Genomic DNA, 25,477 nt, shown 5'->3' on the forward strand with positions numbered 1-25,477 from the left:
ACTTGGAATCAAATGTTCAATTTATTACAGAAAAACATAATCAAAGGTCCCATGAAACCCACTTTCAGTGGAAACATTTTTATAATCATGGAGGTGTAAAATCAAAGCTGTGAAAATGTAACTACTGCTATTTGTCTGGCAATCTCACAACCTCTTAGCTTTACAAGCTATAAGAATTTTTTCCAGTAGCCAGTTTATTTCAAAGTTAGTGAAAGGACAGAATGTTGCCTACATTGTAAATGTAGGTTGATGTAGATGCTCTGATGTTCACTGCATGATTTTCACAGCAGTCATTGAAGCCTAGTCTTCTAGCATTAGGTTGTCTGATGTACTAAACCATAGGCTGTCAGCACAGTTCCAGGTTGGTGATCCAAACAGGACTATCAACATGGACTCTAACCCAACAAAGAGACCCATATCAATTTTAATGAAGACTACTTGTTTGACAGCCCCTACTGACAAAGAACTGAAAAAAATTTGTGCTCTCAGTAAAAAGCCACAAGACTGCTGACAAACAGTAATTTTTCCTCAAAGAATGCAAACTCCTGATCTATATCTCAGCCGCCAGAAGTTATTTTGTGTGACTTTTGTGTTTGTTTTAATATGTTAAACAGCTGTAAACGAAAAGCTGTGTTGTGTGATGTGATGTTGTGTGAGGGTTGTGTGACAAGTAAGCCTCCAAATAACCTAGTAACCTAACCCTGTGTGATACCTAAACACTCACTGGCTTACTTTTATATTCTGTTCGCATGTCACCACTACAAAATGAGGAGGGGGAAAAAAAAAAAAAAAAAAAAAAATCACATTAGCATGGTGAGTCGCTAATCCGAATATCAGTTTGGTTTAAACAAACACAGGTCACAGCTATGTGGGAAAAAACAGCGATAGCAGAATATTAGACAATGTGAGAAAAGAAAAAAAGAGTTAACAAATAAACAGTGATTGAGTGTGGGTGTCTGTTTCCTTCCCCTGAAACGTGCATAGGCAACTGCATTTCTAATTCATCTTAAAGCTGCACTTGCTAAAGCAGAGCTCAAAACCAGGAATAAAGAGGCAACAAAAGAAATATAATATGGGACCTTTAAGGGTCATCCCATTTATACATACAAATCTTATGTAGAACAACAAATGTCTCTGTAAAAAATACAAGTTACATTTTCATAATGCATTTTCATAATGCACAACGCAATTACACACATTCTAGCAATCCAAAGCTGTGCCAGCCATAGGAAGAACAATAAGGCTGATAGTTTACAGAAAATGTCCTTCAACTGGAAAACTTAGTCCATCTCTTCGTCAGCATCAACAAAGGTGTCCTTTCAGTGATAGGTCAAATCATCAGCTCTTCACTCTTTGCAAAGTTCTGGTCTACACCTAACACCAACATCCTTCAACATGGGCTGGTTATGCTAAAAATCCTTTTGGAAATATGTTTTATGTCACAATGATCTATGCATGAACAAGTCTCCTGTGTCGTTTTAAGCCATGCAGGCTTGAAAACCCCTTATTGCACACTGCACAAACATATGGCCGTTCTCCAGTGTGGGTTCGCATGTGTAAAGTAAGAAAGCAAGATTGAACAAAGCCCTTTTCACAGATGTTGCACTTAAATGGCCTTTCTCCAGTGTGGTATCTCCTGTGTATCTTTAATTCTGCTGCAGATCTAAATGACTTGTCGCAGTCGTCGCACTTGAAAGGCCTTTCGCCCGTGTGTATCAAAGTGTGCCTCACCAACGCGTCCTTGCCAAAGAAGCCCTTCCCACAGTGCTCACACGGGAAGCGCAGCCCTTTGTGATGAAAATTGTCGTGCTTCAGGAGGCACCTTCTTGAAGTGAACGTCTTCCCGCACTGAGGGCAGGTAAAGATCGGCGTAGGTTTTTCAGTCACGGGTTCGCCAGAGTGATGCACACGCTCCACATGTCTCGTCAGCGTGATGCCATGCCGGAATTTCTTGCCGCACTCCCAGCACAGGAATGGGTATGCCTTAGTGTGTTTTTTCTGGTGCTCCACAAGGTCAGAGTATGAACGGAATCTTTTACTACAATGGGAGCACTGAAATGGTTGGTAACCCGTGTGCTTCCACTCGTGTCTAATGAAACGCTTCAAACTGGCAAATGTAGTCTGACAGTGGGAGCAGGTAAATGGCTCGGTGGGGTTGTGGACGTCGATGTAGTGCTTATGAAGGGCCTTGAACACTGGGAAGTTCTCCTCACAGCGGTTACACTGAAAAGGTGTGTGGGATTCTTTGTGCATGGCCAATGCTTCTGAGTCGCGTACCAGTTTCATACACACCTCACAGTAGAGCGGGTTGTGAGTCTGTTTGTGGGAATCCAAAGTTGATTTGTATCTGAACGCCTTGTCGCATTCATCACACCTGAAACAATGCTTAACATCATCAGGCTTCTCAGGATCAACCTGCTGCTCATTGTAGCAAATGTTTCTTAAATGGAACCTAAATGTTTGTTTGCACTTGAACTCGACACTGCAGTGAGGACAGTAGAATGGACCCTCTAACACACTCTTCTGTTCTTCAGGGCTCTTCTGCCCTGGTTCTTTGGAAGCCCTCTCTGCAGGGGGAGAGTAATCAGGATCCTGGGTGGTATTGTCAACTGGCTGCTCTTCATTTGTGTCGTCGCAAGGAACCCCGCTTGATGACTGTTCGCCTTCGTCTGCTGGGGTGTCTTGCTCCTTGGCTTTCCTAACAGCCTTTGCCTTTGTCATGCTTGCACATCTGTGCTGCTGCAAGGAACGTAAGCTCTTGTAAAGCTTCTTGCATGAAGGACATGTAATGGGCAGCTCCTCGGAGTGCTGACTCATGTGTCGCTGCAAGAACTTGGCATGACTCACCACCTTGCTGCAGACTTTACAGGTTCTCTCATCCAAGTCGTTGCTTTTGGCTGGACCTTGGGGCCCGGCAAACTTTTTGGGTCCACTGCTGGTCGTACTGGAGCCCGGTGTCTTCCCAGATTTCCTCCACTGTGATAAGTACCGTTTCATCTTGAGCCCTCTGTTCTTACGCACTGATCTTTCTAACAGTGCGTCACTTTCTGGTGTTTCTTTTTTGCCCGTCACTGCACTTTCCGCTTCAAAGTCTTCATCTACAGGACGTTTCTTTTTTCTCCCACGTCTGTTTGACTTCTTCTCCACACCATCCAGCACAGTCACCTGGCCATCCTCGCCGATGATCAGTGTTCCTGATTGGTTGTCATTGCGGTCCTCTGCCATTTCGCTTTCGCTGGCCTCAGTGCCTTCCACAGTATCCATAACTACCACTGCATCAATTTCTGGTTTTACCTCACCAGTGAGGCCAAACCACTCAGGTTGCACACACTCCTCAGAGTTCCCAGTCCCCTCCACATACACCTCTTTGTTCTCAGATTCCACTTCCATCTCTGTGCAGACAGTATACACGAGACTGCTCTCTGCATCCGTTTCAGTTTGCTCATTGACAATCACGACTCTTTCCACAGGAGGGAGACACAGGGCAGACAAAATGCCACTGTCAACGATGAAAGACTCTGAAAGGAACAAGAATCATGAATGAATAAAACAGATTCTGGGGAAAAAAAAAAAAAAAAACGACATGTTGAGAACTGATCCCGTGTTTTAAAATATTCAACTCACCAATGTCCTCTAATTGGGTGAGATCTTTTTGATTGTCAAGCAAGACTTTGAGCTCCTGAGGCTGAGAGAAAGCCCCAATGCATTCATTCAGAACAGATGAGGTGTCGTTGAGCAGAGAGGCAATCTGATGAAACAAAGGCTTAAGTAAAATACCAATCATAAGAGTCAAAAGCTCTGCAGTTTCTAAACTTTTGACACAATTCTTATTTTTTTGTTCATATTCTTGTTTTGCTCTGTAGACCTACTATAAGCTGGAGGGTCAGTCTAACATAACCCTGGAACAGATTGAGAACTGTTTGTAAAGTCACTTCTCTAAGCTCCCTGAGGCTGCATAGCAAGAGAAGGAAAAGTACCATCACCAGCAGTCATGACAGACAGTGAAGATGGACTTTGTCTGTGGGATGATAGACCTATTATAACAAATAAATTAAAGTAAAATGAAGTATTTTGGCAAATGAGTTGAATTGTGTGTGTACAGCCTTTCACTACTCAGAGCTGCAAACTGAATGCAAGAGATCACAAAAAAGGTAACAAAAACAACTAACAATGTTAAAGAAACTAATACTACTGGGAGAAATGCTCTTTGCTCAATATGAGACATTACATTTACCTGTTGGAGAGTTTTGGTTGGAAGAAGCTTTTCCAGTCTTGACAGAAACAACCACATCAGTGTCTGGATTGCTTTGTCATATGTGGGACCAAAGTCTCCAGGGAAAACATCCTACAACACAATTCAGTTTTATTTATATAGAGCCAAATTACAAAAACCATTTGCTCAAGGCAACAAATTCAAACGTACAATTTTATTTTATTTTTTCCTCAAAAGGGATCATATTAACAAGGACCTGCCAGCAATCAATCACATTGTCTCCGTATTCAGTTTTAACTCACAATGAAGAAATTTCTTCTCTCTTCAGGATCTCTCAGCAGATTTTGGACTAGGCCCATGAAATGAGAGTCTGACACTGGTTCAGCATTCTACAAGTAAAGAATTTAAAACAGAAGAGGTCATCGTGGAACTTCAGATTTTAACGAGGAATATTAAACGTCGCAGCAGTTTTAACACATGACAAAAAAAGGTTTTCACCCACCTCCACGCTCCACAGTGATCTGAGCTTCTGCATCCGGTCGAGATGTGGTTGAATAACCTGCAGGTCCGCGGTCTCATCAGAACGACACAGCTCCAGGATCAACTGCAATCACCATTAATAACCGAACAGTTAAGAGAAAAGATGCATTCCATTCATTCTGTGTTCTATAATGAATCTCAGGAAATGCTTCATGTTTAACATTCAACTTCTTTTATTTATATACATATATATCGACACATACACATATGTGTGTGTGTGTATATATATAAATAAAATAATAATAATCTGACAATACATATAATATTGGCCATATTATATTTACATTACCAAAGTGAGATGACTTTAGTCTCATGAACAACATTAGCTAATTGTTATTTACTAACTAATCTTGAAATGACTGTTCAGTACAGAAATGAAGCCAAACAGTCATGTTTTACAGTCCCGTGGTCTCAGCCTAAGATACTCAACTAATCAAAGTGATGTCATGACAAAAATGAATGACCAACAAAACATTGTTTCTCCTTCATTTATGTCACACAATGCTGTATGTAACGTTTCTTGCGGTTAGTATCATGGTTGCTAGGCAACCTGAACAGCGCGACGAAGGCTAGACCGCCCCATTTCACAAGCCTCTCACTTCCGCACTTCTCGTACTTACAGTACGCACCGTACGTAGTGCGCGTAGTGTGCGTAGTGCGCGTACTTCAAGTGTGCGGTCTCTTAATTGGGACACAGCCATACTCTCAGTGAGTGAGTCAAAACAAAGACTGTGACAGCTTTAAGATAACGACAAAGGCAGCTGCAGGCAACCATTAATCTCTCTAAAGGATAACTATCATTCTTTCTCAACTTAGTGGGTTCTGCCTTTTGAGGTTTGGATTAAACAAACTAAGAAGAAGAAGAATTGTTTATAGTAACTGCTGCAATTAAAATGAAAGCCCAATTTATCATTCAGCCCTACTGCATACATCACAGGCTTTTTTCTGTTTAAAAGCCACAATTGTTGATCAGATATGAGTCTTCAGCTTCAAACAACACACTAACCCACCTGCTGTCACCCAAGGAGTATGTAATTAAAATGTATGTTAAGCTGCTAAACAAACAAGTGACAAAATACATGTATAAGTAACATGCTGGAGCGCCATGCGGAGCACCTAGATTCTGCCAACTCACTCGTGCTCTGAGTCCCAAGACGAGTTCAGCGCGCTGCCTCGTAGAGAGAAGCTGAGGAACAATTTCTGTGACCATAAACACAAACTCCTCAAGCAGCCCATAGTCTGACACAACCTTCTGCTCCACAGTCTGCCAGATGGCTGCAGAAACCAGCCGAATCGGTGAGACCAGGAGCCGCAGAGCAGAGAGGGGAAGAGAGGGGCCTGCAAGGAAAAGGCATTTTTTAAAAAAAGTGCTTGAAAGGCAATACGCAGTGAGAGTGAAGACAGGCCAACAACACAGACTTTCCCATTTAAGTTGTCAATGGAGTGATGACCACAAACTAAATTCCCTTTATTTAGTCACCGTCTTTATATTGGTTCCAAAAGAGAAAGGAGATTCATGCATAGTATACCAAATCAAAATTTTGTGAAGTTTTTCACACAAAAAAACCCCATCACGAACTTACCAGCAGGATTAAAATAAAATGTTTTAGTTTAGCTCGAATGGCCATTATTACTGATAACAAAACTAAGGTCTCACGTAACATTAAAGCGGAGTTATTCTTCACAGAAAAACACAAACAAAAAGAAAAGCAACAACATAAAACGCTTAAATGCCGAGCTCCGGATAAAGCGGATGTGCCCGCTACTTTCATTTCCGTAATCTACTATTGAACCACTGTTACATGTCAAATTGAATGTTTAACAGTATAACTGCTTGCATACGTTGCTAATATGTTTGCATATCCCCTTCCCCTCCCACCCAAAACCCCCAAAGCAAATACATGAATCAGAGATTTACTCAAAACAGGCGGATTCACTTCAACGAGTGAATTGCTGTCAATGACTTTTCCTAGCCTAGCCTAGCATTATCTTAGCACTATGGATAACTAATACTCACAAACGCTGAGTTAAAGAATTAAGTCCAGCAACGTGTTTCCAGGCTAGTAAAAAGTAGAAGCAGTTTGTATTTTTTTAGACACAACTCTGTAGTAAAATAATAATATAATAATAACAACCGCTACGGCTTTAGCAATGCTATTCCCGCGCGCGGGCTAGATTGCGGCCTAGCCAAACAAAATTGTATACAAACATTTAAACTCACCAGGTAACTCGGAGACACCTCCGTCCATGCTGCGAGCTGTCTGCAGTTACATTACAGTCAGAGAACATGTAATACTGTGACCGAAGTCAAAGTAACGGTTTTAAATGGGTTGGAAGCCAGAAAGCGAAGTCACACAACTGATCTTTGTGCGTCAACTGTTGCCTTTCGTTCCATCTACAATAATTGTCCGACAACGGGAAATAGTCCTGTTATTCGTTCCGCATCGCGTTTTGTTTTGTTTTTTTTACATTTTATTTTACTGTGCTTTTGGCCTTTCGATCTCCACTCCCCTTTGTTTCTGTATGGCTAATAAAATTGCGAAATAGATGAAGGAGCAACTTTGGTATGGCCATGTTTAATTCCTTAACAAAGCGTGAACTAAGCAAGCTTTCCACTAATTTCTTTTAGTAGTCTTCAGGAATGGTTCTCCAGGCTTCTTGGAGAACATTCCAAAGCTCTTCTTTGGATGCTAGCTGCGTTTTCTTCTGTTCTCTGTAAAGGTGATCCCACATCTTCAATAATGGGATCAGGGGTCTAGGAATGCAAATCCATGACTCAGAGTGTCCATGTGTAGTGTGTGTGTGTGTGTGTATTTGTGACAGTGATCTGACAGTAGTTTTCTGCATTTAGAATTCCATCAATTTTATCAAGATCTCCAACACTACTGGGTGCAATGCCACCCCTAACCAGGACAGAGCTACCTTAAGTATTACAGAGGGCATTAGACATTAACTGTTGTACCTCTCTCCTGACTTTTACAAATTAATGACAGTTTGGACCAAAAGTTTCAAATTTGGATCACTCCATATGGTCTGATACCTTAGCCTTTCCTCCCTGTTTACCTACCGAAGAAGCATAGAATTCACATTATTTTATGTGTACTAAATGGATGTCTAAATTAGTGAAAAATGATGGCTCAATGAAAAGGTTCAAAAAAAGATGAGGCTAATTGAAAGGGATACTTAGTTTTTTATAGTTATCTGATTAAGTCCTCAATATACACACTGTCTAAACATCGTGTTAAGAGTTTAGAAAATAGAAAGAAAAATGACCCAAGCCTGCCCTGATCCTAATATTAGCTGAAAGAAGAAGAGGCAAGCACATTATTATCAACTTGCTCTTCACTATAACACTTTGCACCGTTGTCTTTCCTTCCTTCTTTTATTTCTACACTAAAGAGTTTCTTCCTCTTAATAAAAAAATCATGCAATCATTTTCTCATGTACATTTAAGTAGTTTATTGTAATCTTGGGATTTACCAATTTTCAAATACAAAAAAAAACAAACAAAAAACCATGAGCAAAGTCCCACAAAATTAGATGAATGAAAGAAAGATCACTATTTTAAGTGAAAGCTTCACCATTTTAATTTTTTGATAGAAAACAGATGAAAATGATCAAAACACATTTCTGACATTTTCCACAGAAGAAGCTGAATGCTGCTCACTTTTCTGCTTCGTGCCTAAAACACATTATACACAACATGAAAAAGAACAAAAAAATATATGATGTAAAATCAAACAAACTAAATAGTTCAAAAAAATTACACTGCTAAATACAAAGTACACATGAAACAAATATGGTAATTCTTCATATGAATTGAAGTTGGGAGAAGACACAAAGATCTTTTATACACTGAGCTGAACTCTTTCACCTCAAGTATGTGTCCTGCATTTTTATTGTGTTTACTTTACAGTGTTTTTTTTTTTTTTTTCCATTGTACTGTCAGCTGCTGACTTAGACAACAGTCATCGCAGCCTGTGCCCCACACAGAGATAGTACATTTAACTGTGGGACTGTAAGTATTTTACATGCTGGAACCACTACTTTTTCAGTTTCATTGTAGACTATTTGAATCTGTGTGCTCCTCTTTCTGTGTAGCGCAAAGCAGACATTTGTCTAGGTATCTTTGTGAGGTAATTCACTGGCATCAGTGTATTCACACACTTTTTACCTGAGGTTTAACCATCTAAGTGTCTAACTCTAACCTAAAACGTACTGCTAACTTTACTCCTGAACAAGCATTTGGAGGGTTCTCAAAGTGGTTACAAAGTTAGCTGGACATGTTTTGATTCTTTCTCTCTCTCTCTCTCTTTTTTTTTTGTCCAGTTGGTTGGTTTCCTGTGGCAATGACCTCTGTCATCACTCACTCGTGGTAGACAAGTGGTTCAAATGAAAACATACATACTTTAAATAGTAAATAGGGAATGATTTTGCCAGCTTTTGCAACATCTGCTCCTTGCTGCCCATTAGACAGAATTCAGATTCAATGCGCATTCACACCAAGAAGCTACTTTCCTTAACCAATCAAGCATTCCTGTGTCACGTAGTTAATGTGTAACAAATGTATGTAGAAGTCTTTTGTGCCTGAACATGCTGTAGGCCTTTAGGAAGGCCTTGCCGCAGATATGGCAAACAAATGGTTTTTCTCCCGAATGTATTCTAGCATGTACATTGAGATACCACATTTTTACAAACCCCTTTCCACAGATGTCACATTTATACGGTCTTTCTGTGGTATGGTGCATAAGAATGTGTTTCTTAACCTCCGAGGTTGATCTGTAGTACTTTTCGCATTCAGGCACAGTGCATTTGAAAGGTCTTTCTCCAGTGTGGATTAATTTATGCCTTTTCATCGTTGATGCCGAAAGCATCTTCCCGCAGGTCGGACATGGATTACGGAACAACTCGTGTAAGTGTTTGCTCCTCTGGTGCTTTTTCAGCGCTCCTTTCTCTTTAAAGGACTTCTCGCACTGAGAGCAAGAGTGCTTCTTCTCATTTCGAGACTCGCTGTGGATGAAGTGCAGGTGGCGCAACATGTTGGACTTTTGGGCGAACGTCTTGCCGCACTCTGCACACAGATAGGGTTTCTCTCTGGTGTGGACCCTCTCGTGGTACATGAGCTCAGAATCACATTTGAATCTCAGGCTGCACTGAGAACAGCGGAACGGCAGGTGGCCTGTGTGGTGCCATTCATGTATGATTAAAAATCGCAGCCTGGGGAGAGTTTTGGGGCAATGGCTGCATTTGAATGGTCTGCTGAGTTTATGGATGTTTTCGTAATGTTTGAGTAAGGGCTTGAAAAGACTGAAAGACTTGTCGCAGCGGTTGCACTGAAATGGAGTGTGTGAAACTTTGTGCCTTGCCAGCGTTGCAGCATCTCGAAGGACCTTTCTGCATACGTTGCAGTAGAGCTCGTTGTGGGTCAGCGTATGCTTTTGCAGAGCAACTTTGTACTTGAACGCCTCTTGGCATATGTCACATTTGTAAAGATTCTTGACTTCATCTGGATTCCCTGGATCTACATGCTGCTGAGCATATTCATAACAAGTCTTATTCAAGTGCTTCTTCAGAGAGGATAGGAGTTTAAACCTGCTATCGCATCGAGGGCACGCGTAGTCATTGGTGGGAAAGTGGGTTTTCATGTGAGTTCTCAGGGTTGTGTTGACATGCTCTTTGCAGATAAAGCACTGGATTAAACGAGTGTGTTTGGTAGAGCTATGCTTTATGCCAGCAGTGCCCCGATTTCTGCTACAATCTGACACATCTTTAGGACCCAGGAATGAAGGGTCCTCATCTGAGCTGCTACAAACTGAACCACTTTCAGGGAAACTGTTAACAGGACTCACAACTGAAGACTCATCATCTGAGTAGTGAGACCATGAATCAGTTACACTGGGACTTCTACTAACAGTGTTATGACAAGAGTCCTTATCCGAGTAGTAAGACCAGGAGTCATCTTCACTGCAAGTACTGATGGGAGCCATGTATGAGGAGTCTTTGCCTGAATCCTCATTGTCTGACAGCATTTGAGAAACCCTCTCGAACTGTTTTGCTTTCGTGGAAATAGATTTGTCAGCAGGTAGGGCCTCTCCGCAGAGTTGTCCTTTCACCGCTTGGAGAATCTTTTTCATTCTTAGGCCTCTGTTTGATCTCACAGGTCGAGACTGTAAAGACAGTGGCAGGTCAAGTCTTCTTAGACGAACGTGGCACTCTTTGATTAGGCAACAAGAACCATCTGTCTGACTTTGAAGATTTACATTTTCGTCATGTTTTGTTGAATCTCCTAAAGGCAACTGTGTTCCATTGTGCTCAGGAGTCCAATCACTTTTACCATCATTGGTCTCACACGTCTGCTGTTCTGGAGCCAGTGATTCCTTTTCCAAATCTGATGAAAATAACAATTCATCCAAAATGCTGCCCTTTGCTTGTGTTTTAAGCGTTTCTGTTTTTTCTACACAGGGAAGGTTTAGAGCTGAAATGATCCACTCACCATCCAGAGAACTATCTGAAAAGACAAAAAAAAGGTGTCATATAACAGTGAACAAGAACAGAGCTCAACACCCAAGTGCCATTCATTATTACATTATTGCACACGTCATACTAATCTGAGAACATTGGATTTATTTTTTTGACCACAAAGCAGCAATCTCACAAGCCAAATACACATCATTAAAGTGGACCCATTAAAAATCAGCTCCACATTTTTAATGTCAGACTCTACTAGAGTAGCTTTGCATGGTTCACAGTTCAAAATAATCCTTATTTGTCTTATACTGGTCCTTTGTTTCAGCCTCGCAGTAAATCTGCTATCTGAAACAAGTTGTTTTAGCTACTCAACAGATCTTTAGGGTAACTTTCCTCCGATTAGCTGTCCCTTGCAAACTGCAAGTGGGCGGGGCCTTTAGCGCTCACAGCCAGAGCCATGTGCCTGAGACGGCTAAATCAGGGATACAGAGCTAAGAGTAGAAAATCTGTAACTACTTACCTATATGATCTAGTTGGCTAAGGTGTTTTTGATACTGCAGCAGAGTTTTGAGCTCTTCACACTGAGACACCAACTGCATGCAGTCCTTGAGAGCAGAAGAAGCGTCACCAAACATGGAGGCAACCTTTTGAAAATGAAAAAGAAAGAGCGGCGTACATTTGTTAATCTAGCTTAAAATATAATTGGGTAATGCTGAGTAGCACTTTTGTGTACCTGCTGGAATGACTGAAGATGAAGAATCTTTTCAAATCTGGATAAAAACAGGCACATCAAAGTGTGAAGTGTTTCATCATATGCAGGACCAAACTCTACAGGGAAAACATTCTGAGAAGCACACACAAGAAAGCACATCATGAACGTCCAAAACATACAGAAATATCACTGCTGGCGCTTTTAGTAAACTCAAAAATACACCTTTACACATACTAGACTACTTTACCACTACTACTACTTGAAAATAAAAGTACTCCAGCTTTGATAATAAAATAATAACACTTATATGGTATTATTATCTAGGATGCCAAAAAGCAGTGAAAAAACAAATACAGACCTGAAAGAAGTGCTCTCTTTCTTCAGCATTATTCTGCAAGCTCTTTGCAAGATCCACAAAGTTTGATTGTGGCAGTTCTACATTAGTACCACCAGCCTGCATAATTCATAATAATAACAATTAATAATGATAATAAGCTGTTTTGGGAATCTAAATTATACTGTCATGATAACAGAAAAGAAAAAAAAAAATCACCTCCACTAGCCATGCATTGATGAGCACTTGCATCCTGTCCAAGTGTGGCTGGATGATCTCAAAGTCAGCAGGAGCTTCACGCTGGTATAACTCCAGGATCAGCTGAGAGCGCAAAGAAACTGATGTTTAATAGAGTGACATGAACGATCACTATTTCAATTTTCAAGGGGTTGGGCAACCTAAATCATCACAAACGAGACTGTAAGGTCCTGAGAGACCTGAGAAAGGATTATTTAACAGTAGTAACCTGCATTGTTTGCCAGCATGCACGGCTTTTATCAGCAATACAAACAGGTAGCACAACCTGTCCCACTCACTTTTGTCATTTCAACCATTTTCCATAAAAGAAAACGGGTTAGACAGATCAGGGAAGATCCAGAGCAGAAATGAGACTTCCACATGGAAATGTAAAGATAGCACCAACACTGAAATAAGTCCAGAGGGGATCAGCCAAAATTTGTTTTGGTTTTGTGTGGAAGTTTCTAGTCATGCTTGGTATAGTATTTCACCTTAGTGGCTTAATTGCTGAACGGCACAACTAATTAATTATTAATATTCTCAATGTTAAGATCATCACAGTTATTAATCACAACTATTCATTGACTGTAGACAAAACTGTTCTACAGCACTGTCATGTAGACGCTACTTTCACATTCAGATTGAGGGGACTTTCCCGCTAATGTGTAAATCTTTGCATCACCAAAGCATGAAGCCAAGTTGCCTCTGATGCCTACACTGAAGCATACGTGTGTGCACGAATTTAAGACTTTGTTTGTTATCTGCACAAGTGCTATATAAATATCAGCCCACTGTCTTTTACCAAATGGAATGCTACTGTGTTGGTGATTTCACTGCGTGTTTTGTGAGCTTGATGGATACGCCAGCACTCTGTACAGGCACGATTTTATGGACATTCACGTTGATGTTGAACGATTCACATTGTCAACCACTGTTTTTCTTGGCCTCTGTGTATTCACCATACTGCAATTGGTGAATTCTTTGAGATCCAGACACTGCTCTACACTCTACACTTATTGCAATGGTTCTTGGGTAACATCACTTGATCTAAATGCCCTTAGTCAAGTGTATTCAGGAAACTTCACAATGCATGGCGCTTTGTGACTGGTATATGCAGACACATCTTCAGGTGGTGATTTAGGGAGTGCTAGATTTTCTTATGCTTTTTGATCATTTAATTACAGGAAGCTAGGAAGTAGATTAATTCTACAACCATATTAGAGTTATAAACTTTTCCCACAATCTACTTAAAGATTAAAGGTTTGAGAAGTAGAAACATGGCTGTGTTTGTGGCAGAATGCCTGAAAAAAATAATATAGCTGACTGTTGACATTAGATTAGTGGAAATCTGGATTTTGGACTGCATAATCCAAGTGTGACAATGTTGACTGTGGATACAATGTCTTCTGAGACACAGAGAAGGTGAACAGATGGTATCTTAGTGTGTGGTTCCCAAAAGGAAGGATGTAGGAGGAGTGGTGATGGCCACCCAATCAAATGACCTAGAACCAACTGACATTCTGTGTCAGAGCACAGAGTGATGGAAAAGGTTGCCAAAGAATAAGAGAACAAAAGGCGTGCAAAGCTCTTATCGACGTAAAAGACAATTATGACTAAGGCAAAAAAGTACAAATCCATCAAATCTACAATGACTTCATTTGCAGATGCTGATAAACTCACCCGTGCTCTGAGGCCCAGGCTGAGTTCAGTCCGCTGGCGGCTGGTGAGCAGCTCTGGAAGAATGTCTGTAACCATAGACACAAACTCCTCAAGCATCCCGTAATCAGCTATAACTTTTTGCTGGATGGTCTGCCAGACGGCTGCTGAGACCAACCGAAGTGGTGGGACCAGGAGGCGCAGGGCAGTGAGGGAGAGTGTTGCACCTGAATGTGAACAGAAGTGGGTCATTTTAACATCGGGGATAAATGTTTTATTATCAATATCCATAAAATGAACCATAACTTAAACCCAGACACAAATATTTGGCTTAACACAGCTGTCCAATTGTTTGTATATTGTTTAGTGGTGACCTTGCTCCAAATGCTGCTCATCGTCTGTTTTGTAAATGAATAACTCATTAAAACTGACTGTTTTGACTATTATTGTTGTTATTATTATTATTACTACTACTACTAAACTAAAATATGTCATTTGGCCCATAAACTAGTTCCTGGTTTATTGTGCAAATTTTCTGACAATGAGTTTCATGAACTCATTGTCAGAGTTCAGTTTAGGATTTACTAAACTGCAGGGCCAAAATATTGTTTTGCTCTTTTGCTTTGTGTTCCTTGATCCTTTCATAGCAAAGCAGTCGCATATACATATTTAATAAACTCATATGTATATGGTGGTGTTTAGCCCTATCGCCTAATAGCAAGAAGGAATCCACTGGTCAGTTGAGGCCTTTCTTGTTGGAATTCGCATGTTCTACCCGTTGCCTGCACAATACACAGACATCTGTAGTACTCAGTAGGCTGGCCAGTAATGAACTGTTGACATACCTCGCCTCTGTCAGTGCGCCCCTGGGTGGCTGTGGCTACATTGTAACTTGCCATCACCAGTGTGTGAATGGGTGTATGACTGGATGTGTAAAGCGCTTTGGGGTCCTTAGGGACTAGTAAAGCGCTATACAAATACAGGCCATTTACCATTTACCATACAACATTAAATCAAATCTATACATCTGTTTGAAATCTACTCACAATTGAAAAATACAACATACTGTAGTCTACTATTACTTTATGGTCAAATGAGTTTTGCTCAGAGTGTCACATTTAAGAATGCAAGTATTTATAATGCTCATGACAGATGGTACCATCGCAGCCTCACAGCAAGAAGGTCGTGGGTTCAAATCAACCAGCCAGTTGGGGCTTTTCTATGTTCTCCCCATGGTTGTGTTGGCTCTCTCCTGATATGTCTGCTTCCTCCCACAGTCCAAAGGCATCCAAGTTAGGTTAACTGGTGATTCTACAGTAAACTGGCCATAGGTGTGATTTTGAGCGTGATTGCTTGTCCATCTCTCTGTGTTAGCCCTGCCCAAGGTGTAGTCTGCCTCCCTTCCTATGAAAGCTGGTACATGGTCCATTGTAACCGTTTATAAGTTTGTTGCAAAATTTCCACCACAGTGCATTTAGATTAAGTCAAAAGAACCCACGAAAAATGTCTCCAACATGTTGTGGAATCCCTGGCATCAAGAACGGAAGCAGAGACCACTTTAAATGAAAGCGTTCACTTTAATTGAATTCGGTACTACAACTAATACCAAATTCATTTGTAGACAGTGCCTATGTTAGATGTTGCACGTATTTGCATAAAGTGCCTATTCAAGAAAATGCAGGCAGTGTTACTAATAACTGTGCTATTTTTATTCGACACTAAATCCCCAATATTTTATTACTACTCATCAGCGTTTGTGAAATATCTCCTCCGTTAAAATGCCACATAAGCAGCTTGTTATTCAGACTGTCTGACTAAAAACTTAAACTCTTTACAGTGATGCTAGGAAAACTTACCTGAAGAGTTAGTAGATTTTCCTTCTGAAATATCATTTTCCATCCTGTTCATCCACTGCACTCGATCGCACACAATCAGAAATTAGCTATAAATATAGGGGGGTGTCCTTTCTTTTCCACTACTTCTCCTTTCTTCGTCAGACACGTTAAAAACGTCACTTGTTATTTATGACAATGACTAAAACCAACGCGACTCAAAAATGCGGGGAAAGAAAAAAGCTTGGTCCGGCGACGTTTTTGTTCCGGGTGGCTCAAATCGATGGTTCCGAGCACACTCGTCATATAATCCAGCCCCGTCAACACGTAACAGCTAGTGCCGTGTGATACTTCAAAATCGGGTATTAGTCTGATACCAAGCAAATACAGGGCAAGTATTGCCGTTACCAATACTGAAAATTATTATTTTAAACTATAAAGGCCACTTATATAGGATAGAGCAGTTATGAAAAGAATAATAATCAATTTGCATTTTTTTTCTTCTTTTATTAATGATCACTAAATCACTATGATTTTTCTTTCTACAGTAATTAACAGAACAAAACTCACCCCTCTGCTTTTATTTTCTTTGCTTTTGGAGACTTAAATGTGTCTGTCTCTAAAGTACTTTGAGTTAGCTTCTGTTTTTTAAATGTTCTATAGTCTATAAATAAAAAATAGACGTAACAATCAGCACAAAAAGGTTAATGCATTTTTCGCTGATTGGTTGGTTAATAAATTCATTAATCTAGCGAATGATTGAGCAAACAGTAGAATCAGCAGTCTGTTCACGCACCACATTTAATGAAAATATGTCTATAAATCTGCAGTTTGGAATAGTATCATGCTTAAGAATGCATTATTGTCTGCATTTTATTTAAGTATTTTTTTAAAAAAAAATAGTCACGGTACGTGGTGTAGTGGTTAGCAACTTCCTTCTCCAGTCCAAACACATTAGGTTGTTTGGTAATTCTAAATTAGCTGTAGGTGTGAATGGTTGTCTGTCTTTATATGTTTCCTCTGCAAACTTATGTCTTGTCTCTGTTGTCTCCATATGTACCCTATAATATAAGTACATACAGGTTTTAGAGCAACTTATGCTCTCATCCAGGTGTTTCTTTCAGGGAAGGCCTTGAATTTTTCACCAAGACAATGCATACCAGGATATATGTGTCCAGTCTCCTGGACACATATATGTATCTTCCTTCACTCTGTGATATTAGCCAGCACTCTGCCTTTACCAGTCATAGTCTCTACATTTAAATGCGTCCTCTCACCTCTACTGCTTTCCTTCTCTCTCACTGCCCCCTAGCATGCCTTCCTTCTTTTGTCTTCTGCCAACAGCAGCACAGTTTTGACCAGCAGTGAAAGCACTCGTTGTTAAACCGGGCCTTAACTAATCTGGTATGAATGGAAATCTCATTCTGTATTATTTGCATGCTTAATTTATATCAGATGCACTTCCTGAGGCAAAGTTCCCCATTCATCAGGGCTTGGGATACTAGGAGTACACTGGTGTGTGCCCCCCCAACATGGGTGGAATACTGACACCAAAAAGGGAAATTCCAGTATATATGAAAATGTGATGAGCTTATTAGACTTTCTGCATCAGCGGATTAAAAAAAAGTAATAAATCTGACCGTCATGTGTAACGTCATAGGAGCAAAACTTGAGTGGAATCACAGTACTAAGACAAATGTTTCCCACAAAGCTTTTATTAGTGGTGGTAATATCATGCAAGAGCTCTGGTGAGAAATGAAAAAGAGAACTTGAGAATGAGGAGCATGAAAACTCTATCAGAAACCAATATAACTTCATAGGATACTGCCGCAGTCTCTTTCCAAATCCAATAGGGAGATTCCTTTCTTAGGGTCAAATTATGCACAACAGGTAGAACTTTCTACAGACTGTTTATTGGAAACCAGCAGGAAGATTAAAAAATAAATACATTTGCAGCTAAAAGAAAAAAAAAAAAAAGACCTCTGCAGTGGGACTTCACACACAGCACATAACCAGTGAGTTTATGCATTTCAAACATATAAAAGGAACCATCTGAAATGATGTATAATTACAGGTGGCATCGGTCACTTTAAACGAAAGCAATTAACGGCGAGTTCACCGACTTTCTTCACACGTTTGTTTTCGTTTATGTTTACTCCTAATATGGACCGTGCTTCATATGGCGGAGAATACACTGAGGATCTAATGCCCATCATTTCTGACAGCATTTGAACCAAAATATATTCTAAAGTTACCTTCAGAGTTGCTTTGATTTTGAAAAAGAACAATTTATGGCATCTACTATTTTTTTTTCCACCAAAAGGCATGAGCAGCAGTCATTACAAATGGGAATGCATACTGGCCAAAAACAGAACGGCAGAATCAAAGTTATGGGATTCAATACAAGCCTCCTCAGTCAGATTTAGAAAAAAAAAACAAAAAAAAACAAGAACAAAGAGATTTTATTTTGATTGCAAATACTATTAAAAATGCTCAATAATATCCCACCACAAGAAGTCTGCTTCTATATCACACAGTGCCAAATCACAGGCAATTTTATCTCCCGAGCTCCATCGATGTGTCGAATCTCCAGAGTACACATTTTATGTAGAAAACATTTCTCGCTTTTTTTCCCCTTCCGTTATACAGAGTAATAAAAAAAGTTAAGGCAAGATGCATCAAACAGAAATCTGCAGGCCAAGGAGCAGCTGCTGAAGGTGTTCCAATTCCACTGATTCTGGATCAGCCAGTGGCTCCTGCTAGCTCTCTGTCTCAGGCATCTTACACTGGTGGGAGGGGAAGAGGAGGAAGTGACTGCTGATATTGGGGGAATGGGGCTGTCAGAGGTGTCTGCTGCCCCTCCTCCTCCCCTCCAATCGCCCGACTTGAGTCTGCCAAAACACTCTTCTTTGGCACTTAGGCTGGCAGACTCAGCTTCTTTCCTTTCAGTACTGAAACCAGACAGGACAGATTTATGTTAAACATATTAGACAGGGAGCATTCATCACAAGAAGACACACTGATGGATTGATTTTTTTCAGTTTAGTGTTTTTGCTGCCTGAGACTTGAACATCAAAACTTATATGAAAACTTTATTTCATCAACATTTGTTTTAACATCAGTGTAGTTAAAGGGAACTTATTATACCTGAATTATTTAAAGCAATCAAAGTGAAGAAGCCACTGCTATTTATATCCAAATGTCTATGCACTGTGTTTAAGAGACATCAGCTGAAGTCGACCTATGATTTTGATGAACATCAGTTTCTACCACAAGATGGTGGAGTGACTACATATGTACTGCCCAGTGTGCTCTGAAACATGAGTGTAAAGCCTGGTTTATGGCCACTGCATTGGTTGTGTTGTTTGTGATGTCACCAGTGAGAAAAGAAAAAGGAAGTCGTCTTAAACTCGTATTAAAAACTCAATAAATGATGAAGCATCGAGGGCGTTTCTGAATTTTTCATTATAGTGATGCAGTAGTTGATATGACAATGCATCTCTTCCTGATACTCTTTTGTAAACAAGACAGTTATGAACTCAATGACATCAATTTATGGACAAACCTTAAAAGTTTAGGATTGCAAATCATGAAAAAAAAAAAAAAAAAAAAACCCAAAGAAAAAAAACAAAACACTACACACAGTAAAAACAAAATGTTCAGATTGGAGAATCTAATCTTGTGCTCATGTTTGCTTTGTCCTTGAAACAAATTACAACATATCTGCACTGCTACCATTAAAGAGATTTTCAACTTTGGTTTGAACAAATATATATTTAATTTAAAAAATGAAATGAAAAATGCAGCAGCACTCACCTTTTGTTACATACAAGTAGAAGAAGTCGCAGTAGAGGATGGTCTGCACCACTCCAGCAACGATGGCAATCATATCAAAGAACCCCTCAAAGTAGAACCTCCATATCCAGTTGATGAGGTAGAGAGCTCTGTACAGACCCAGGAAGAACAGGTAGTGGGTGGTGATGGTCTCAGCTTCTCCCGTCTTGCTGATCATGAAGAGCTGAGGTAGTATGGCCACTGACTCCAAGTAGATAGAAAATGTCCACAGGATCTGAGGTGGAGGAAATGGATGGCAGAGTGTCAGCAGTGATGTGTGTTTTAAATTTACATACAAAGATATTATCATGTTTGCCAGCGTTGAATGGCGGGTATAACTGTGAGTACTAGGGCGAATGTTAAAGTGATTTTCCTGGACTGAAAATCAAGCTCACAGAGATCTTCATCTCTGCAAGTCAGTGTGTTGCAAATACATGAAAAAAGAAAGCATGCACATGTAAACAAACCAGCCAGAAGCACGGTAAAAGAAATCAAACTGAAACATAACCCTTTTTTCATAGTAAGTCTGCACTGGTGCATGCATGCTGCATGGCAGCTGTCTCACGTGACTGAGTTTAACATGTATGTGCATCCTGTTCCCTCTATAGAATGAAGTGCTGGGTGATTCCTCAGACTTTGGTTTCAGTTATGATTTTCTCTTCCAAAGATTTTGAAAACAACTTTGTTTGGACCTAAGTTGGGCTACATGTCAGTCACGGATAATGCACGTGATCTAGGCTTTGAAGGAGGCATACTCCGTTTCCTCCATGTCCGTGGTATAAGATGCAAAAAACGTAGCCTAGTGAATGATGGTAATGCAGCATACAGCGACCCACATCAGGTAGAAAAGTGCACATTTGTTTCCAGTTATGAAATATGTCAGTAACTCTGAATGCTAAATTAAAGCCAAGAAACTTTCCAAGCCATAAACGGCACCCAACACGGCTGCCTTTGAGACGTTTTAAACAGAGCTCCACCACAATGATGGAAACTTGAAGCTAGGGCTGGGCCATATCATACTGTTCACGGTAATACCGGTATAATTTTGGGCAACAATAGAAAAATGAAATATCGCGATAGAATATGGGTAAAACGCGCATGCGCAGTCCCTTTGTTTTCATACGCACACGTCGGAAAAAGCATTGCGGCGAAAGCAAATCGTTGAATGAAACGGATGAACCAGAACTGGTTTGTAAAAATGCTGCAACTTCAGTGGTGTGGAACTGGTTTAGCTTTCGTCCGTCAGATACACAACAAAGCACTATTTTTGGTAGCGCATGCTAGCGGGCCGTCGTTATTACCGTGTTTTTTGGAAAATACGGCACACTTGAAATCAATGCTTTGATTTTTCTGAAAGTCAACAGTGCCCCTTATAATCCAATGGGCCTTATGTATGAATTCTGGTTGTGTTTACTGACCTCGAAACGATTTTATGTACACGGCGCTCGAAAATCTGTCAAATGTTTTAGTACAACTTTGCTAAGCTACGAACCCGGACTGCTTGATGGATTGTCGGAGCATTACGGCTATCGTAGGCAGGAGCCTCGCGGAGTGATACGTACTGTGCTTCAACATAATATTACCGTATTGTGTGTGTATAAGCTCTTTTTAAGTTTTGTGGATATTATACATGGTTATGCTGAGGATATGTCGGCCAATTTCCACTGGAAATGCCTTTTGGTTAAACTGTCAGCAAAGAATTTGCATTTGCACTGTTAATTTTTTATATAACTTTAATTCACATAAAACAGCTGCTTGTTTAAGTGAAAATACATTGATGGGGTTTTTTTGCACTAATAAAGTTGTGGAATTGTAAAGTATTTTGTCTAGTGTCAGTTATATCATTATTGCAAATTTTCAAATGTATATCGTGATAAATATTTTTGGACATATTGCCCTGCTCTACTTGAAGCACCATGTTGCTGTTCAGCACATGAGGATTCCCATACCTGCTGTGCGGTTTTTTTTTTTAATAGTTCGACGCTACCATCTATGGCACTATGACAACACAGAAGCAGCATGAAAGATCGACTGCTCTTAGATAGTTGGCTTATAGGTGCTGCAGAGAGCCTGTCATAGTAGGAATCAATCTAGATGACAGCCCTCTTTTGTCTTCCATAACTTGCATACCAATTTCTCCTCGCTTCTTCTTTTTTTACATTATCTATTCTTTTTTGGAGTCTTTGAGTAGTTGTGTCTAATAACAGTCATTTCAAGATTTAACAATATAGTCATGAATTTTATTTTATCATAGAGCAGCCCTGGCTGTGTGTTTGAATGTCTGACCTCCAGAGGAGAGAAGTCATGGTTAACCAGGAAAGCCAGGCCACCAACAGGGACGACCAGGAACTCCACTCTGAACGTGTCATGGTTTCCATCATAAGTTGCCTTGAACTTCATGTAGATCAGGTACACAGTGGCGTATGAACATCCGATGTAGATGATCTGAAATATAAATGGGAAAGCATTAAGACCCTCGTGACCTAATGGCCTGAGGTACTTGCAGTTGTGCAGCATGGACACCTCGTACAAGCCTACCACAAATTATTTGGCAGCTGTATCGTTTAGCAAACACTGACATGTTGGGCCTGGTGTACTGGTTACGGCCACACTGTGTTCATTGCTTGGATGGAAAATGCTGCAGGATGTGATGATGAGAAGGGGGCAGGATCTTACCTTCATGGTGGTGTTGTAGAGAGAGATGAACGATGTGAGCAGGTCAAGGTATCGAGTGGTGAACACCAAGGCAAACAAGATCTGACTCTTTCCCGAAATACCTGTGAAAGACAGCACAAAGTATTTTAAACTTAACATTATAACGTTTTAATCTCTATTATATAGTTAGTATAGGAGCAGAGGATATTATATAATTGGAACAAGTATCTGGTATGTTGCCATGTGACAAAACCTGTTTTTTTTAAATCATCTAATACTATAAAGGCCAAGAGTTTTTTCACCTCATTCATGCTCAAATAGCTGCACTACTATTACTCACTAATAACAGAAATCTTCCAGTGAGTTGATTTTAAACTTTAAATGCTTGTTTTTGAAGTTGTACATAATCAGAGCTCTGGAGAAAGCCACCAGGGTATTCCCCCATGGAAACACAAATTGTGAAGCTGCTTAGAACAATCTAACGTTGTATGTTCTGCTACTCCCATTAAGTGTGCTCCAACAACATAATTGTTTAAAACTAAACTAAAAACTTGTGTAGTTATCTGAGGTTTTGTACTTCCTGATATTCATGTATTGTTTTATTCAATTATGGCTCCTTTATCAAGTTTCATTTGAAAGTTTTATCACCTTTACTGGTCCACTGTTTGTGAGTCATTTCAATTTATTTCTGCTTCTTTAAGTATTGTTAAAGCAACCACTCCCATTAGGATGGAAAGGGATGAAGGCAATCACTCAGAAGTACTTTGATTTGCAGGAACAAATAAGCCTAAGGCAGAGATGTCTGGGGGGGCAGAACTAATCCACCAAATGTCCAATCTGGTCTACACACAGACAACTCATGTGAATTATAGATTCAACATGAATTGAAAAACATGCAATACCAAAAAGTTGATTCTGTTCATCTAAACGTAGTGTTTTCAGTGGGAGAAACGTTTTGTCAAGTGACTTCTTCAGTCTCAGCTGACTGCAGGTTTCCCTAACCTTACAAACACTACATTTGCATATTGACCGAAATTAGCACCACATGAACATAATCGATTTTTTGGGATTTCTTTACCTGGATGATTGAGCATGCATCAAGACACATGCAATAAGACTTTATGTTAGAGTGTGTACTTTAAAAAAAATGCATTGCTTGCGGTTCATGATCTGTTAATAAATGTCAATTAAATGCAATGGTTTACTTGCACTTCTCTACATTAAAAAAAACACAGGCTATTATGCAACTGCTTTACTTGCTTGCTCAACTTGTAATCAAATTACACAGTTTGTAACCCATTAATGAATTCAACAGTCCTCTAAGGACACCAGGTGATCCAAACCTTGTTAGCACTTCAAAGTCAATTATTCGTTTTGTTCCCCTTTACACTCTCACACACCATTGTGTGGTTTAATCTAGGACTGGCTCCCTTGCAGTGATAGCAACCTACCCTTTGGCCACAGCAATAACAGGAAAAACAAAGTTTCACAGAATGCAGCAATTAACTTTTCCCTCAAAGACCTGCTGGACTTGCAAGCAAAAACATTCACCCAGTCACCGACTTTGCATGTGCAGACTCGGGAGCACTCGATGCTGCCACGTCAGAGAGGTCATACCAGGCTGTAGTAAAGCAAGTCACAGGAACAGTAAGGCTGAAACGTGGAACTAGCTTAGTGTCAATCAGGTGAAATGACGAAGCCAAACTATCAAGTACTGTGGCCCTCAGGTCCCCCATCTAACGCTGGTTTGGGGCCAAATGGACTGTCAAGACAAGCTAGTAGCACAACTGATGACAGAACCACATAACAAGTTTCAGGGTCCTATTCTTAAAAGGCACAGTGACAGCCGCGGGAGTGGTTGTCATTACTTGATGACAAAACATACCGCTGAAATGGACAGGACTACTAGCCAGCTAGCTAACATTAGCCAAAAGCTGGCTAATGAGTTCCAACTAACTACAGATAAGTTCCACGGTGGACATCTTTCACTTCTCCTCAAACTGCTAATTACACGAGAGGACACATGCTGTACCTACTAAGGTTAGCTTAAACTCTTAAGTTAAAGACTTTGGCTACTCACCGGCACAAGACCTGGTTTTCCATATTTTTAGCAGCAGGATGATGATAGCTGCTAAGTGGGAGAGGTCGCCGGTTAGCCTGAAAATATTCATGTTTGCAGGAACGCGGTAAGTAGCAGGGCGATTCTAGATTCTCTGAAGAACTCTGCCTGTCTCCGGCAACGTTTTTTTTTTCTTATCCGACAGCGCTGAATGACACTGTGATGTTAGAATAAACGGTTTCTGGGTCCAGAAGATGGGAAAATGGCGAGTCAAGCGCGACGTGGCTTGGGGACGTGGCCAAGACCGCAGTATCCAATGCAAGACGGGAAACGCTCTTGGTCCCAGCCAATCAGGACAGAGCGATTGGTAATTTGCATAAACTATGCTGGAGGAAACGTTGCCTTGAAGTTCTACGAAAAAAGAAAGTAAATACAAGTTTCCCTTTTCCCAGTTGCAATGGTCAAGGAAACGAACCAGGAAATCAGCGTCTATCCTTTACTAAGACACGTGTAAATACTTGGAGTTAAATTTTAGTTTAAGGAATATCCAGTTTCATTCAGGTGGTACTATGTTCATCCTATTTATAGCCTAGTTGTAATTCGTTATATTTTGCATAGTTTAAGATTTTCTGTAACTTGTATTTTTCTTTTTTTAATCTTTTCATATTTATTGGCTACACCTACTGGAGTCAAATTCCTTGTTTGTTTGCACAAATAAAGATGATTCTGATGTGTAGTTAAATTCTCCTTATGAAACAGAATTTAACTCTACATATTGCTACAACACAGAATAAGTATCTTTATACATATTGAGAAGAATGTATAACTACATTTACACAATTTGGGAGTAAGTTCTCTCCAAACATTTAATTCCAGAAACTGAAGAGCTTATTTGCAGATTTTTAGAGGCAATCCTGTTTCGTCTGCAGCAGAGGTT

At 40.1% G+C, this 25,477-nt stretch overlaps 3 protein-coding genes across 4 annotated transcripts; all 3 read right to left on the reverse strand.

Moving 5' to 3' along the window:
- Window positions 1-8: 8 nt before the first annotated feature.
- On the reverse strand, window positions 9-7,154 carry LOC146382111 (uncharacterized). The gene is made up of 7 exons (XM_084938427.1): window positions 6,975-7,154; window positions 5,889-6,091; window positions 4,716-4,817; window positions 4,516-4,602; window positions 4,235-4,345; window positions 3,625-3,748; window positions 9-3,518 (listed from the first exon to the last, which is right to left on the reverse strand). The coding sequence occupies exons 1-7, from the start codon at window positions 7,000-7,002 to the stop codon at window positions 1,450-1,452; spliced, it is 2,724 nt and encodes a 907-aa protein (XP_084794553.1). The 5' UTR covers window positions 7,003-7,154; the 3' UTR covers window positions 9-1,449.
- Window positions 7,155-8,180: 1,026 nt separating this feature from the next.
- On the reverse strand, window positions 8,181-16,261 carry LOC146382112 (uncharacterized). 2 transcript variants are annotated; one of them, XM_084938432.1, is made up of 7 exons: window positions 16,017-16,261; window positions 14,185-14,387; window positions 12,487-12,588; window positions 12,292-12,387; window positions 11,955-12,065; window positions 11,742-11,865; window positions 8,181-11,261 (listed from the first exon to the last, which is right to left on the reverse strand). In XM_084938432.1, the coding sequence occupies exons 1-7, from the start codon at window positions 16,066-16,068 to the stop codon at window positions 9,304-9,306; spliced, it is 2,646 nt and encodes an 881-aa protein (XP_084794558.1). In that variant the 5' UTR covers window positions 16,069-16,261; the 3' UTR covers window positions 8,181-9,303. The 2 variants fall into 2 exon arrangements, with proteins under 2 accessions (XP_084794558.1, XP_084794559.1); XM_084938433.1 differs by lacking the exons at window positions 14,185-14,387; window positions 16,017-16,261 and having other exon boundaries at window positions 11,955-11,991; window positions 12,487-12,587.
- A 1,426-nt stretch (window positions 16,262-17,687) lies between these two features.
- On the reverse strand, window positions 17,688-24,840 carry LOC146382113 (ER lumen protein-retaining receptor 2). Its single transcript, XM_084938434.1, has 5 exons — window positions 24,562-24,840; window positions 22,503-22,603; window positions 22,113-22,271; window positions 19,809-20,061; window positions 17,688-18,943 (listed from the first exon to the last, which is right to left on the reverse strand). Exons 1-5 carry the CDS (start codon window positions 24,650-24,652, stop codon window positions 18,909-18,911), a joined length of 639 nt encoding a protein of 212 aa, XP_084794560.1. The 5' UTR covers window positions 24,653-24,840; the 3' UTR covers window positions 17,688-18,908.
- Between the last annotated feature and the right edge of the window lie 637 nt (window positions 24,841-25,477).

The sequence above is a fragment of the Perissodus microlepis genome, chromosome 8, assembly GCF_051167445.1.
Source record: "Perissodus microlepis isolate ML-2025 ecotype Zambia chromosome 8, ASM5116744v1, whole genome shotgun sequence".
Lineage (NCBI taxonomy): Eukaryota > Metazoa > Chordata > Actinopteri > Cichliformes > Cichlidae > Perissodus > Perissodus microlepis.